Raw genomic sequence first — 17,697 nt, forward strand, 5'->3', positions numbered from 1 at the left:
ATAATATATCAAGGATATTGAAATAATTTATCTTATGCTTCCTTTTGTATTATATTTCAATAGAAGCACATTGAGTAAGTATGTATCATAAAAACCCTCTAATATCTATAGAATCTGTAACGCGCATACTGCATATGTCTTCATTTTTTTAAATTAATTAATTTATTTCTAAAGTAAGTGCATTTTGATATAAAATAATAAAATTGAGTTTGTTCTTCTTTTTTTACCTTTATTAGGCCTACAATATATTTATATTTTTATCTCTTTGTTCATATTATTTGAAAAGCTTGTACTTCATTCTGGTATGTACTTCTTTTTCTCCTTTTTAAATAAAAAAACTCATTTATCATAAGCAGATGTGCTATTCATTCTAATATAACTCGCATATACGGCTGCTAGTTAATATAGCTATCAGGTCTGCACTCCATTTTCATTTTTATATACACGAAGAATTTATTTTTCTTGCATAAAAATAAAATTGAAAAGAATTAGAAAGGATAGTTTGAATTTTTACGTGTATCGGACACATAGAAATTTAAAAACTTTGCAAATGTTGTAAATTATTTATTCTTTGTAAATAGGGCAATTCTATTTTGTATTTATTGATAGAATAACATTTAAAGGTTTTTAGTTTGGTAAATACGTGTATTAACTTATTTTGGACCCATTGATATAATATGCCATATTTTTTATCTTTATATAACTGTATGTAAAATATAATATTAAGGTATGGAAATAAAACTTTAGTTTCATTTAATTACTAGAAGTACAAAAAAAAAGTAACAAAATTATTTTTAACTGTCCCAGACAGTGCTACGAAGTTTGGAATTATTGAAAATATAAATGATAGTGGAAGGCCAAATTAAAGTAAGAAAATTCAGCTATGTTTAGATACGTCTTAGTGAATCAAAGAAAAGAAGATATTATAATTCATAATTGTAGAAAAAGGATATTACTTCAAAGTAGACAAAATGTATCCTGCATTGGAGTAACGATGATCACCAGGGAAATTTAAACAATATGCCAAATTATAATGGTTTGGAAAAGTGTCATCCATTTTTTCAGTCAAAACATACAGAAAGAAATATAAATATATGGATATTTGTGATTCAATAGACAGAGAAAATGAATCAATCGTTTGGAATTTGTTGAAGCTCGTATGTATGTACCTAATCAAGTCCTGATTGACACACCTATAGCCCAAAGTCGTCTCTGACTCTATTTTTAGAGTAGAATAGTTCTGGAATAAGAACAATCTTCTAATTCATATTTTAAGATATTAGTTAATCTATTAATTTATATTACTGAAATTAGCCCTTGATTTGAATTTATTTTACGTTTATGATCAAAATGAAGCTATAACATTGAAAATAAATTATTAATTATATTATAAGTAAAGGGTGATTCAAAACGAGCGGTTTGTTCCAGTAGGGATTTTTGGACAGGCGCAAGAGTTCTGTCAAATTCATACGTCATTTTTACTCAGTATTGTTTTACAATTCATCATGGAAAGATATACGCTACAACAACGTGTACAAATTGTTCAATTGTACTATGAAAATCAGCGTTCTGTGAAAGAAGCTTTTCGCAAATTACGCCCAACTTATGGTCCACATAATCGACCTCCAGAATCCACAATTCGCAGAATAATCAAAAAATTTGAAGGGGCAGCAACTTGCTGGGATGTCTCGTCGTCTGGTAGGCCACGTACAGGTCGCAGCGTACAAAATATTGGGGCTGTATCCGAGAGTGTAGCCGAAGATCGTGAAGAATCGATTCGCCACCTTTAACAGACTTTTATCAGACTTTTTTTGTTGCTCAAATTGAAGCAAATGGTCTCCACGATATTTGGTTCCAACAAAACGGTGCCACTTGCCACACAGCGCACATAACAATGGAATTATTGGGATATCATTTTGGTGAGCAATTAGTTTAACGTTTTGGCCCGTTGAATTGGCTACCAAGATCGTGTGATATCACACCTTTGGACTTTTTTTTTTGGGGCTACGTAAAAGCAAAAGTCTTTGTGGATAAACCAGGGACAATTGAAGCAAATATTGAGTGAGTTATTCGTGAAATTCCGGTCACAATGCTCGAACGCGTCATCGAAAATTGGCGCGAAAGAATGGACCATTTAAAGACCAGTTGCGGTCAATATAGGGGATTATTTTCTAGGAATAATTGTGTAAAGGATTGTTTTTTCCGTTCATAATAAAGTTTTGACCATAATATAATATTTTATGTGTTTTATTTCTACAATCCAAAAACCGCTCGTTTTGAATCACCCTTTATGATTATAACAGAATTTCTGAAAAATGTGTAATGTATGACTTCCCAAACTTTGATTATTTAATCCTTTTTTAAACATTGATCACTTAAATTATTTGATATTTATTGTGTTACAAAGTATTTATGAACAAAAAGAAATCCTTTTTTGGCGCACTCTTCTATTCTCGGTATTGGTATTAGTAATTTACTCTACGTTTCATTTGTGTTTAAAAGTAAAAACATTATCAAATATTGAGAAATTTACAATTTTTAGCACGTAAATATATTTTTTCTATTAACACCTATTGAGAAGGTGGTTGAGATAATTAAAATAAAAACTTTAAAAGTGCACAATAAGAGCCACACTAATGTAAGTTTATTATGAAAAGTTTTAATATGAGTTATAACTTGTAGGTACGGATAAAAAAACAACAACTTTCTGATAATTGTATGTATAATATTTTTTCACATTTAAAATTTGCACGTAGGTTTATCTCCCGGTATTTGAGAAAAATATCCTTTTTAGGACACAATGTTATCTTACTAACAACAATGTACTAACTATTTTTTTGTAAGATTTTTATTTTTTTACCTTTCTTTCTCTTATTAGTTCTCTGAGATCCTTGATTAGTTTAACTAAAATGAGCTCTTACTAAGTTGTTAATAATTTTCTATTATTAATTAAAGAATAACTACACAGATGGGGAAGAATGGACTCACTACAACTAATGTTGGCCTTTTTTCTTTTTGGTGGAAATATTGCGAAATACAATAAATACATATAATTATAGGATAATCTAATTAAATGTAAGGCAGAAAATAACTCCTACTCAACCCATGTATAGGAACTTTGTGCCCAAGAAACTTAGTTATACATATATTAATTCCCTCATATTTTCCTTAATACCCTTTAAATTTTTTTGAAAGTTCATTTTGTATATATTTTTTTTCTTTCTTCTCAAACATTATTTTTGAGAAATATAATCCCTGAAAAAAGTTATAAAGGATAACATTTTTTCACTAATAAAATATTTCTCTCAGAATTTGTTACTAAAAATTTCATATCTATGCCCATCAAGATCCTTTTTTTTCCAATATTTACATACTTATATAAATAAAAGAGACTACGTGGAAAGAAACAATAAATATATCAGTGGAAAACGATTATCACCTTGAATTAATGCCCTTCATTTCTCTTTAAAGTTATAAAAATTTTACCTGCCTCTATACTAAAGAAAAAGAATTTGAAAATTGACATGACACGAATTTATATTCCTAAGTTGTTATCCTTATTTTTTTTAACAAAACAAAGGATAACATATATTATAAAATAAATACGTAAGGTTTTGTTAATGAGAGATGAAGAGCAACACTGATAATTTGTTTATAAGTTAAAAATTTCAGAGTATAATTGAAAATTGACATTGGAGTACTCCCTGCCTATGCTCTTGCTAAATATGGAGTGGGGTTTGTGCGTATTCCCTTCCTCTCATAACTGCTCATAGCTAATCTAATAAAACAGCATGACAGCTATGCTGTTCTTTTTTCAATCATTTTTCAAATTGTCAAGGTTACCACGTCCTTTTTTGGGGTTTTTTTTTAGTGGGGCATGTTTTCAGGACTCTTATTTATTTTTTACCTCATTTATTTCTACAATTTTTGTAGGTAAAAATTCAGTTGTATTATTCTAGCTCTGACAAAAGTACCATTCCTAGATTTTTTTGGGGTCGAAGGTGTGCGAATGAGTAAAATAATTTAGATGCATGCTTTGTTTTTTGTTTCTTTAGTGTGTTTTTACTTATAATAGGTAATAAATCATAAGTAATAATATATGGCACTTTATTTCTAGACAAGAGGGAACCATATGTAATACATAAATACACTGAAATACCGGAATGATTTGTTTTGTTTTTACATACGTACATAAAATAATTTATATGTGTGGTGCGTTAACATAAGAACAATCTTTAACAAAGATTGTTTTAAAGATAAAAAACAAATTAATTTTTTTACTTAATATATGTATATTTACAATGTACATACATCACAATACTCTATATAGTAGGAAATTAAATAAGTTTAGATTTTTTATAATTTTAATTAAAGTTTAGGACCTATATTTGATTTAAGAGACTAATATTGGTCATGATAATGTCTTTCAAATAAAATCTATCAATTTTATTTTATTTTATTGTAAAAATCAATTTTGCCTACTTTTTAGGGCAATTTACGGCGCCTCCAAAGGGTAAATCTAAATAATTTATTGGAAAAATGTGAACATAATTTTAAAAAAAAATCCCATTATATTTTTAGAATAATCATTCTAGCTTGCTTTTATGTAAACGTGCACTTATATATGCTGAATTTTAATCATTTAAAAAAAATACAGTATCATGTTTCACATATTATCTATCTTATATATGTAAATGTAAAGACGGGGTGGTGTCATTAAATCATTTTAATAGTACAAATAAACTTATGTAGGGGAGACCAGGGATATTTGTAATTTTTTTATTATTATTCAATTATCCGAAGCTGATTGGACTGACACACGCCAAAGTTTAAAAATATATGGCAAGAATTTTTTTTGTTTTTTTATTGTTGAATGCATTTATTTGGTTATATTAGGATATAGTTTTTCCTCAAATTACATTTTAATACGACCCGTGAAATGTTGCAACTATCCCCATAGCTGATGACGTTTTCAAAAGATAAAAATTCTGATTTAAATTAGTAGTTAAGGCAAAATAATTTATTAGAGATACCTAAAAATTTACTTCATAAGGTGTTCATAAATTATTAATTGTAGCAAATTAAGATATAATAAGTTTATATTATAGATCAGTGATCGAGGTTATAAATCGGATAAATTAACTCCCAAAAAAAACCTTCTGGACCTTATTCTAGTAAGAAAGAACATGGCTTGATGGAAAGTGTAATAATATAAAATGATAAAGAAGACACAATTCAAAAATTGCAGTACTTTTTGTAAATGCCTCTTTTTTACTGAGCGACTAAGTGTCTCAAATTTCTTCTCAATGAGGGACTTTTGAATTTTGATATAAACTATATTACTGAGAGAAAAATGAAAAATAATCCAAATGATACCTGTTAAAAACTTTAAAGAAGACGGACTTGACTCAACCAACACAATAAAACAAAGATGTTAAGAGGATCAGTAACACTTAATTGATTTCGTCTCCATTGGAGACATCTTCAGAAATAATAATATGACAAAATTCCAAATTTATTATATATCAGTTTAATTATAAGAATAATATTCTAACTGACTAATTACAATAATATGATTCTTCTTAAAATGAAATCCTCAAAATCAGTTAAATCCAATATTTTCAATAATAAGTCTTTAAAAAATTAACTTTTTTTTGTACAATAATTTGCATCAAAATTTGTTGTGTGACATTACTTAATTGATAAATAAGTTACTTATTACTTATATATATATCCCGTTATAGATGAAAAATGCTACAATCAATTGGGTGAGTTTCATAGATTGAATATTGATTGGGCGAACTTTAGTAAATCAATATATGTACAGTCCTACCCTTGGAAACTCATTTCTGCTCCATTTTCTAGACTTATGTTTTTTATCATTTATTATCTTTGATCCTGGATCATCTGAACACAAGAACAGTAATGAAACATGCAAATATCAACTAGAAGTTTCTATTTTTGCATTGTTGATTTTTTGTATCTTACCATATTCTTCACTAATACCTCCCTAACTATTTATTCTCTGGTTTACAGACATTTTATAATTTTAGTTCAAAATTTTAAACTTTAATCTAAGGAACAAATACTTAAACTAAAAGAAAATATTGCAAGAAGAGATAAAATTCGAAGTATTCTTATGCTTTTATTTCATTGATAGGTATTTAATTAGAAATAAGAGCAGATTGTAGTGATTAATTTATTCAATATTAATAATCATATTGTACAATACCATTTTATTAAGGTTGAGGAACATAATCAATATTGAATTAATTTTCGTTTTAATCCACAAAAATCAATTTTTGAATCCTTTTTTTACTTTTCATTTATAAGAAGCCCTAATTATTTTTTAATATTACCATGTACTTCAGAAACTAATTGTTTTCCCATTCATTTGAAAATTTGATCCAAATATAAAACGATTAAAATGATGCTCTTCAACACATTCAACTTTAAGAATTTCCAGGTTTTCAGCTACTAGTTTTAAAATATTACAATTAGTCAAAATATTGTTTTAGATTTTTTTGTTTAAGTTATAATTTTCTAGAATAAAAACCTGTTATTTTTAATTTATGAAATATTGGATGATAAAACTTACAGGCTAAGAAAAGTAAGCCCAACAGTGACTTTAGTTAAACTTTGATGGTTTGTAAATACTACGGCATTCTGGAACGAAACAATTATTCACCATATCGATGGATTTCAATTTTTTTATGAATAAACCTTAGACCAATGAAAGTAGTCAACAAAAATCTTACGTTTTAATTATATACCTAGATATTTAGAAGTATATAACTGTAATCAGTGTAAATTGTAGTAAATTAATCAATTATCAACCATCTTACAAGGCTAATCAATCAAAACAAAATAATAATATAAACATAAATCAATGAAGTACATAAATATACACATATTATTTACCATTGATGATTAAAAAAATAATTTTAAATATTAATCTCATTTTACAATTGTCAAGGGACTTAATCAATCCTTTAATGTCAACAATCGTGGTTTTTTTATAGTTTTGTCACATTGTACGCGTTTAATGAACTTGGTAATTTATTTATCGAATACTGATGCATAGATTCATAAATCCTAATGAAAGTTGTATTCAAAGATGATGCAAGTGATTTTGTCATTCATAAAATGACTCACCAACTTTTCAAATATGTTAAACGAAATTCATATTTTTCAGTGTCATAGATATGACTTGTTTGTTTTTTAATGTAAATCAATGATACTAAAGGAATCAAATCAATGAAAGAGTTTTCTATTTCATCTAGGAGACATTTGAATTAGTTTCAATGGAAGAGCTGCAGTAGAAGAATGATAAGTATATTTGTTCCTCACTCCACATGTCATTCCATATTATTCATCTTTATTAAAAATATCCTCAGTTCTTAAAGAACTATTCAATAATTCCATAAATGATCTCGAGCAACGGATGTGTGTTGAACCAATGAATGAGTAAATAATCATTTTGGATGTGTTAAAGGACATCTGCACAATGAATGATACTTCCATTAAATGAGATGAAATCCACCAAGTAAGGCACGCAAACCTTTTCTAAAGAGATGAGATCCTTAAACATCATGGATATCCCAATGTCATCAACAGATATGAGTTCAATGGCCCTATAAGTGAACTCCAATTAATATATCTGGATGTTCTGACAAAAAGATCCATCCAAACCATTCTTGTTATCTTAGAAATCATTAATTTAACGTATATTTCACTATATTGTCCAAAAGTAAATCATACTAACTGTTGTCACAAAGTAGTACTAATTTATTATATTCATTCTTCCTTTACCCCCATGAAGTAGTTTGGGTTTTCTGGCTCTTCTTATTCTCTGTTGCTTAGATATTATTGTTTTAAGTGTTTTTAGTTTCAAAAATATTTCAAGACTTTCAAATTATATCAAGCATAAACTTATAGCCTCTAAAAATAACAGTATGCCCTTATTTGTCTTTTTTGTTGCTTGTCTTGTGATCTGATTCATATATTTTATTATTAGCTGAGATAATAGCAGTTTCAATGAAATAGTATATAGTGAGCTATTAAATGTCCCTTGATTCAAAAGTAATTGCTTTATATTAAGTAGTTTGTTAAGTAAAGTCGTTATATTAAGTATTTAGTTATATAAAGTCGTTACTATTAGCTACTGGAAAAGTTATGTTACACAGGAAATATATAATAATTAAGCGTTACTTCCCAAAACTGATCAGGGTTAAATTTTGTGACATACAAGCATTTTTAATGTTCAAGAAAAATGGCCTGTTGCAACTGTGTCTTGTCTCCCAAAATTGATATATTCACTCAAAATAATTTTATTGTGATATATTTGTCTTGTGTATCTACATATACAAAATATATGTAGCATATAATTTATTCATTACAAAATTGATTACCAGGGAAAAAAATGGTCATTTTGACGGAAAAATATAATATAGTTTGTATTTATATAGAACATAGTAACATAAGTACATAAGGATAACATTTTGAAACAAATGAAAATATATCTATTATACGGTGGTCATTCATTTCCGTGTACTTATTTTCAGTGGTTATTTTCAGCGACATCTAAATTCCTTATTTCTGTTGATTTTCATACATAGTAAAATAATATTGTTAACCTAAACGATAATTTTTTTACATTTAACAATACATAATGACCCAAATCTTGTCAAAATATTCCATATTTTATTGAATGCGATTGAATTAATTTTCTATAATATAGTTTCTATTGATTTAAGATAATTTCAATCGGTGTATAATATGATACAAGTCATTAATAATTTCATTTATTTGTCAATTAATTATATTTCAAAATCTATTTTAATTTAAATAGTATTACTATAAGTATATTTTCTGTTATTTATTTTCAGAAAATAAATGTAATATTATTTAGATATGATCAGAATAACTAGCATTTATAGCAGATATATTTAAAAGACGTCGGAATTTCACTGCTTCTTAAAGAAACCTGTTGAATTGATTGTTAATCTTAACATTAATTTATTAAAGTTGTGAGCAAAGTTTATTCCCTTTGACTGTCATGACTGTTCATAGCTAATTTAATAAACGCCATAACAACTAAGCTACTAACCTCTCAAACATTCTTTATATTGTTTAAACTCACAATCAGAGTTATTTCCTTTTAGCTATTTTTAATAATTTTTCATGAGTTTACTTTTTTTACGATTGACAGCCACTGACGAATCTACGTATTATGAACTCTAAAAGAGTATAGGATTTGAATTTTATTCTTTTATATAAATCATGAATGCATGTATGTCACAAAATTTAACCCTGATCAGGTTTGGGAAGTAACGCTTAGTTATTATATATTTCCTGTATAACATAACTTTTCCAGTAGCTAATAGTAACGACTTTATATTACTTAAGGCTTAATATAACGACTTTACTTAACAAACTTCGTTTAGAATTCGTGTCCTTCTTCATTAATAAAAATATATTATTATGAATAATTATTCTCTCTATAATAATTATTGACAGTTTCCCACAAGAAAAAAATAGAAAAGACTACCCACCTTTGATTTTTCAAATGTTGCCTTTCTCTTTCGACAGTCGAGTTTGAGAGTGGATAAAAAAGCTTGACGGGATTATCTTTAATTTTTGGTTTCTTTTGTTTTTACATACCAGTAGGTCATAAATTATACAACAATATCAATTTGTATCTTTCTTCTCTGCAACTTAAAACAGAAGGTTAATTCACCTATGTTCATTGTACAATGTAAATATTATGTGTAGTAATATTATGTAATAAAGTCAATATCGATTTTTTTTTCTTAAGACCAGCTTATTAGAAAAGACTTAATTAAATTATTTCAACAATATTTTCGATATACATATATATATGTACATATCTAAGCATTTAGGTAGGAGTTATATTGAGTACGTAGATGTCTTTATCAATTAACACATAATATGGATGTAGCTTGTATCTATTATATATATCATTACTAACATACAAATCACGTTTAAATAGAATTGAGCATCTGATTTTGTAAAGAAATTATTTACCTTTCTTTGATTAGAGGGGGAAGATTGGGTCTAGTTGACACGTGGTTATGTAGGTACACTTCAATTTTCTAGAAATTCCCTACGGTCTGTGTTTCATCACTTGGGTGGTAATAAAAAATAATCTCTCCTCTTTTGAAAAATGATTTGGTAATCCTAACAATTTGAAGAATATTTGGAAGGTGAGTATCTTAGTATGTGTTACCTCATCAAGCATCTATCATGCCTGTATATTTAAAGAATGTAACATAATATAACTTTCGAACCTCAACAACTTTCCTTATCAAAATCAGCAGGTTTGGTATTTAAAATGTTTCTTGTTCGAGGAGAGAAAATGGCACGTTATTTGTTTGAGTACTTTAAAAAAAAACACTTATTAAATCGGAGAACATCTTTACTTTAAAAGAAAGAACTCGTTAGATTTGAAAATCATAATAGAAAGTTTTTAGAAATAACTTGTCTATACTAATATTACATGTATGCACATGATAGATATGTTACCCCCTCTTTGTTGTTTAATTATATTAGCTACTGGCAGCTATGAGAGGAAGGAAATAAACACAAATCCCAAGGTGTATCTTTAAAAATGTAACTGGAGATTGGTTTATTGAATATCTAAAGCTCTGCTACTTATCCTAAAAAATATATAACAAATTATTAATCAAAAAAGACACACACCAACTGGGACAACTTGATAAATATATAGAGAGGAAAAATATTATATATTTCTTATTTTTGATGAATAGCATTTAATCCTTAAATGTTAAGATAGTTCAAAAAACATTTTTAAATATTACATTCTTTTGATTCATTTAAACTTGTTTCGATTTTACCGATAAACAAGGTTATTTTCTGCTGTTAAATAATATTTTAGCTAAAACACTATGTATGGTATGAAATGGGTTGCAAAAATTTGCTTATTATTTTTAACTTTGTACAAAACTATATGTCTCAATATAATTTCTACAAGCTGAATAATATACCCCCAAAATTTAAATTTTGTAACGACAATCCCATTTCAGCCATCGACTCCTTTCGTTATCTAGTCCACTTTTAAATACATAACATTGATATAATTTACATAATTTGAGATACAAATTCATTTTCACAATTTTGAAAGCTTCTAGGGATATAATTTAATGAAATTATAATATTAGCTTCAATTATATTATATAAAATACTTTAAAAACATATAATTAATTTAAGAATTTATATAACTTTGAGAATTATTTTCCCCTTCATTTGTAGAATTTATGATATAAATTCAATGAAAGAGATAGATTCATGGAGATAGCATAGTTATTTATAGGGCAATTCATGGTAACTTAAGTGCAAAAAAAAAAATATCGTAAAATTGGAAGAAAAAAAACCCGGGTGATTGTCAGTTAGCCACTTGGCTTTATAACATTGATAAAGTGTGAAAGTAGGTGGACTACACAGAATGAACAGAAAAGGCAGGGCTTATACAGAGAGAAAATTTTATATAAATTTGCTATAATGGGTAAAATCTACTATTTTCTCCCAAGGAATGGAAAATATGGTAATTTTTCAAAAAGTTGTTTCTTGAGGGGGAGGGGGCGTTATGTAGGTGGAACCACGTGGTTATGAATAAATAATTTATCAACTTATAAATTGTTCTTTTTTTATCATGTGCCTCATAAATAAAAAATAAATATTCGCTTATATTTTATATTTGAGACGCAACCTCACCAAATGTGATGAATACTTTTTAGATATTCTATTTTTTTAATAATAAGGAACATTTAATAGAGATTTTTATCAAAAAGGAAATTATAATGTTTTAGAGGAATAATAACAAAATAGTGTTCTTTAGATAAATTATTTTTTAATAAGATTTACTTTTTATCCATGACTTGAACTCATATAAGTGTTTTAATTCATATTTATTTGAGCAAAATGGAAGAAATATATAAGAAATAAGTACTTTTTTAATAGTGTAATTTGTATTAATGTCGACTGTGTATCATGTAATAAAAGTTTTTATAATTTTGAAGTAATTTTTTACGCAAGTTTAAGAAAGACGGTTTTTTTTCTTTCAAAAAGTTAAGAAAACATTTTCCCAGAAGGATTCTAAATACTACTCAAACAATTACTATCATATGTGGTGCATCAACACAAAAAAAAAAAATAAGAAAAATCAGTAATTGGGGAAAATCCAAATATATTTTACTGAATATGTGACATACATAATATAATATACAGAAATATTTCATAGATATACTTGAGTAACTTATGGGCTTAATACTGAAATTTGTGGGATAAGTTAAGATACTCAAGAATGTTAACTTTATTTTTTAACCACTATTCGATTTAAGCACCAATTAAGCCTTTCAAATAAAATCTATCAAATTTTTATTGTTATATTTCTAGATTAATTTTAGCTACTATAAGTTCAATTAGCGGCGTCCCAACAGGGTTAATACAAGTAACGTAGTGATGGAAATTGACTACAATTTGTAAAAAATACAATAGTAATTAATTCCGTCTCAATTTGAAAAAAAATGTTATAGTTTTTTTTTTTGTTTTTTTTTGTATAGAAGCCGTGAATTATATATATTTATGCAATCCAAACCAAAGTTTCATTCCCAAATTTACTAGAATTTGATCTTCTATTATTATCCTTATTACCAAAACAATTAAAAGTTAAATAAAGAAAAATTAACTATCATTATCAAAATAATGAAGTAAATTTAGTTCCAAAAATAATAAATGGAACATATTTCCTAAATATTTTTAGATGAATTATTTATTTTATTTTCTTGGCTATAAGTAATTAATAGAGTAAATATGTAAAATATAATATTTAGCTTTATAATTCGACAAAATAGAAAAATAATGTAGGTTTGCGGGATATACACTAATATTCAAGAAATCATGCGGAATATTTCTAATGTACGATCCCTTTCTACATAATTGTGCCCGGCCTATTATTCAAACAAAAATCCTTCAACATATCAGTCATTATCTTTTTATTTGAGCAAATTGAAAATATTTAAATGGATAATTAATACATTATGTGCCTTATGCAATTGTGTCTTAATTATGTAGGTACAACTGCATCAAACTTCATGAATTTTTGTCATATTTTTTAACTATTCAATCGTTTATGTACAAATATATTATAATTTATCTCTAGTATTTATGTATAGGAATATAAAGTCAACTTACACTGAAAAGAAAAAAACCCGGAAAATAACGTAACAATTTATTGTTTATTTTTTACAAAACCTCACAAACATTTCCTCTTCTTCTCTTTAGTGATATACATTCCTTTTTTCAAATATTCTTAGAAAAAGAAAGAAAAAGGTCGTAATTTGTAGGAGGTTGACCATTAACGTCACTTACCACGATATTTTAATATTATGATTATTAAATAGTAGGGAAATACTACATGTTTTGTTAAATTTTTTTCGAACCCAGTAAATTTACTTTCAAAACACGCATAAGAGCTATTTTGTCTGATATTATGTTTGTTTGTCAATCCATGAGTATTTTCCAATATGAACAATCCATCATATCTAATGATAATTAAAGATTCCACCACTTACTACTGAGTGCGGTTTATATAATGATAATTAATTAATTTAGTAAATGGAAAGTAATATTTTAAATTTAAAGAGAATTTCATCACACACCCCACTTAATATCTTTCTAAAAGGATTAAAAAGCAGTGGCAAAGATAAATAAATAAATGGGATTTCAATTGACAATTTGGCATTATAAGGTATATTAAAATCCTCAGTCGACAGAAATGAACGTAAGATATAGTAAAGGTCAGAAACAAAAATACAGTAATACTTTTCATGTACAAGTGCCGCAACAAAATACTTTTTATTAGGAGACGAGCTTGTTAAGATTTGGCGACGGAACGCGAGGGGCACTTCAAGAATAACTTTTTTAAGTTGTTTCTTAAGTATAAATTATTTTGACTTACAAACTCCGGCTCCAGAACGAATTAAACTGGCATGTGAAGGTATTACTGTTATTTTTCTTTTCTCGTGGAATTAAACTGTATTATCATTTCAACGTCAGATACAGAAAAGATTGGTATACTTTTTATTACACTATCAGAGACTGTCAGAGTTTAATATCATTTATCTCCATGAAATTGCCTATATATAATAAATGTATGAAAAATAAACAAATATGACTCATATTATACCTATTTTGTCAGCTGATACATTTGCTCAATCATTCGCGTATCTTATCTTCAATGTATTTTTTTTATGGCTCTTATCATCAATTGGAATCTATACCCAGTATAATAATTATAATACATACAAAAATATTATGTGTTGAAGCTGGTGTTCTGAATTAGATGATGCAAAATAATAAAGGAATAATTTCCTTTACTTGTGTTGAGAATATTGCAAAACAAGGCAAATAAAGAAGGCTGTAATACCTCATCTCTGAAGTAAGACGGAGCTTTGAAGTGTTAATCGTAGCCAAATGACCTCCATAATGGCAATACTAACTTAAAAATTAAAATATTTAATTTTTGGTCTTTAAAACAAAGAAAGACATTTAAAATTTCATTATATATTAATTATAATTCTTTTTTTTCTATATAAAATATTGTATTACTCCTATTTTATAACCTTAGTAGCAAATAGAAAAATAATTATCAAACAATTACATGTGTGTTTGTTTTTGAAGGCTGATTAGGCCAAAAATATTATATTATCGAAAACAAGTGTACGTACAACTTTGTACCTTACAAAGTGTGCAACTATAGATATTTGTATCAATGAAAAATATATACCTAGGAATACAATTCTAGAAATACTTTATATTAGACAACATCCATTTTAATGTATCTTTTATTACATATAAATAATGCCTATAGCACAAAAAGAAGATACCTTTTTTGTTATCAATTATATGTTCTGTACATACATAAAAATATTTTTAAGTAATTAAGTGTCCATTGTAATTATAGGAAAAAATGACAAAGTTGAGGAAACGGCATAATTCTTTTATGCTGATATGCATATAGAAGGAAGCACCATTTATCAACACCTTTATAAAATATAATATACCATATATATATATGGTACATCTTTTTAACTGTAAATTAAACAAGGTAAATGGGGAGATATTTTTATCTGCATCAGTTGAGCTGTAATTACTGGTGGCATGTCGTCAACATATTAATTATTGTATCATGAAATAAGGCCCAAAGGATTTTTTAATTTACTATACAAAATTTATCAAACGAATTTTTACTGCTCCAACCCACTTTGATTTTCTGATATATCCTATTTAAGAGATAACAGGGATAATAGAAGAGATAGGAATGGAGGCTGGTAACTTATTTACTGTTTTCTTTTCTAAAACCATGGATACAGAAGGAAAAATAAATCCGACCCATCCTCATTTTTATATCGCTAGATTCTCATAAAGTGTCGAATAAATATATTATTTAAAAGATTAAAATAGTTCCTCCATTTTTTTTACTTTGTCATTTATCCTTTTTTTCCCTCTGCCATTTTTTCCTAACACCGTTGATTGTTCAATGTACATACCATGGTTGACAAGGTAATGACTAATAAACTTACCCAAGGCTTGAACTCCTTTGAACGAGTGGTGTCGTAGAGTTATTATCGTCATATAGAGTATATCTTCTTTGTCTCTTGGGCTTTAGTAAGAACTTTTGACAAATAAAAAGAACGAGTAGTAAAGTCAAACAGGATCCAAGAACAAAAACAACTACTACCAAAAAGCTATGAAGCGTGATTACAGCCACCATAATTATTGAGTGATGTGTTAAAATTGTATTTATAACATGATTTTTGGTTGAACTGTAAAAAAAGAAAAGTATTTATATAGCTTTTGAATTATATTTAATAAATTTGTTCGATATACTGGTAATATAGTCCTACCGGAATGGTGTCGCAATTAAAATCGTACTTCACTAAATTTGTATAGAAACTGGTAGAAGCAGCGTAGACCTATTCAAAATAGACCTTTTTTCATCTAACATATTAAAACTCATGATTTCTATTTTTCAAGTTCTTTACTAACAAAATATACTATTTTCTTTGATTTTAGACTTTGACTATGCCTGTCTCAAAAACTTTCTTGCAAAAGTTTTTTTTTTTTAAACGCTGCAAATTAGTTAAGCTTTCACAAGTGAACTCACCACATTCAAGAAAATGTTAATTACCCTTTTTTGGTACCAGCTCAACACTACAACATCAACTTCTGGCAAGCTACAATGAAAACAAGGACATAATATCCCAAATATAGCAGCGTTTTTAAAAACGTCAGTTATAAATATAATAAGATGATAAAGATACATGTTTCTTGAGGCAAGCATGGCCAAGAGCAAATTAACAGGTATTTTTAGTTAGTTTAGACTTAGGAGAAAAATAATCATATCAGATTCCATTAGTTTGACGTAAAAAGTCAAATTTAAAAAGGTCTAACCCAGCACCATTATTTCGAGATGTAAAAAGTATCAATATTCTGATGAGCGTAAAAAACCATAGCCGAGAAAAGGTTATAAAAATATAAACTATAATAGTGATTATTGTAGACTAATACGTTTATATTTTCTAAATAATGAGGAATAATTAATAAAAGCACTAATATCTTGCGGGTTACAAACATGTATTATTTTAAATTCACGCTGGGACTTTCACCCTTTTCACATCTTCAATCACAAAAAAAAACCCCAATAAATCGGAGTTAATCCACTGCAAAGGAATAAGAATGAGAAAGTAGTTCACTTATACTAATTATTTGAAAACAATGATATTGTTTTATTAATAAGGTTATAAAATAGTTGTGTTTTTTATTTATTTTGAGAACTATAAAATTCTGGTGTAAAGGTGCTTAACTTGTTTGTTTTTTTAAGTTGCCTACAAAAAAAAGATAACTAATATCAATTAGTAATTACAGTTTTGTGTTACCTTTTTAGAAAAAAAAGTATAGAAATACTGATATCAATTTTAATAACGAAACCTAAACAAAGATATTGATAACGTGACACAAAAATAATACATAAGTATATTCAAGGGAAAGTTAGAATACATAATATTTAGTAAGTACAGTGTGTATGATATCAAATCCAAGTAATTAAATTATGTCCACAAGATTATTAAAGTAAGTTAATATAGAACATGCATAATATAGTGTTTTCATGTTATCAATAAGCTCTGTGCATTCTTTCTAATAATTTTTTTGGTTAAATTCTACTATTTTATACGATCTACATAAAAAGATCTAAAACTGGTTTGTTCCATATATGTATATATACATTTATAGTAAGAAAAGTTGTTTAACTAAGATAAAAGTGGCAAGAAACAATACAAAACAATTGAAACTTGTTAAAAAAACAATACAAAACATCCAGGTTAAAAACATCCACCAATTTAGACTAATTTAATCATAGCTCAAGGATGGGTCTTTATCTATTTGGGCATATCGAATAATTCCCTACAAGCTGACCCTGAAATTTGAAATTCGAGGGATGACTATCAGGCGGCGTATTCAATCATAAACAAATTGTCATGTGTTTATGATTCGGCTGAAAAGGTGTTGCTCTCATAAAAGAATTCAACTCCTTAATTAAAAATGATGAACAGCATAAACAGTATTTATTACAAATAGTTCAGGACCATCAAAAGA

At 27.1% G+C, this 17,697-nt stretch overlaps 1 protein-coding gene and 1 long non-coding RNA gene across 5 annotated transcripts in view; one reads left to right on the forward strand and one right to left on the reverse strand.

Moving 5' to 3' along the window:
• The window catches only part of Syt7 (Synaptotagmin 7), a 313,580-nt gene that overhangs the window by 229,475 nt on the left and 66,408 nt on the right, over nt 1-17,697 (reverse strand). Inside the window, exon 2 of the mRNA XM_071888466.1 lies at nt 15,624-15,866. Coding sequence (XP_071744567.1) covers nt 15,624-15,814 — 191 coding nt within the window. The 5' untranslated portion in view covers nt 15,815-15,866. The remainder of the gene's footprint in view (nt 1-15,623; nt 15,867-17,697) is intronic.
• LOC121118401 (uncharacterized) overlaps nt 1-17,697 on the forward strand; it is a 40,471-nt gene that overhangs the window by 19,858 nt on the left and 2,916 nt on the right. For 2 of the 4 annotated variants that reach the window (XR_011780079.1, XR_005864430.2), the window contains one exon: nt 7,284-7,777. The exons of the other annotated variants lie outside the window; for them this stretch is intronic. This is a non-coding gene — a long non-coding RNA (uncharacterized lncRNA). Of the gene's footprint in view, nt 1-7,283; nt 7,778-17,697 lie in introns of those variants that run through there. 4 annotated transcript variants of the gene reach the window in all.

This window comes from Lepeophtheirus salmonis, chromosome 5, assembly GCF_016086655.4.
Source record: "Lepeophtheirus salmonis chromosome 5, UVic_Lsal_1.4, whole genome shotgun sequence".
Classification (NCBI taxonomy): Eukaryota; Metazoa; Arthropoda; class Copepoda; order Siphonostomatoida; family Caligidae; genus Lepeophtheirus; species Lepeophtheirus salmonis.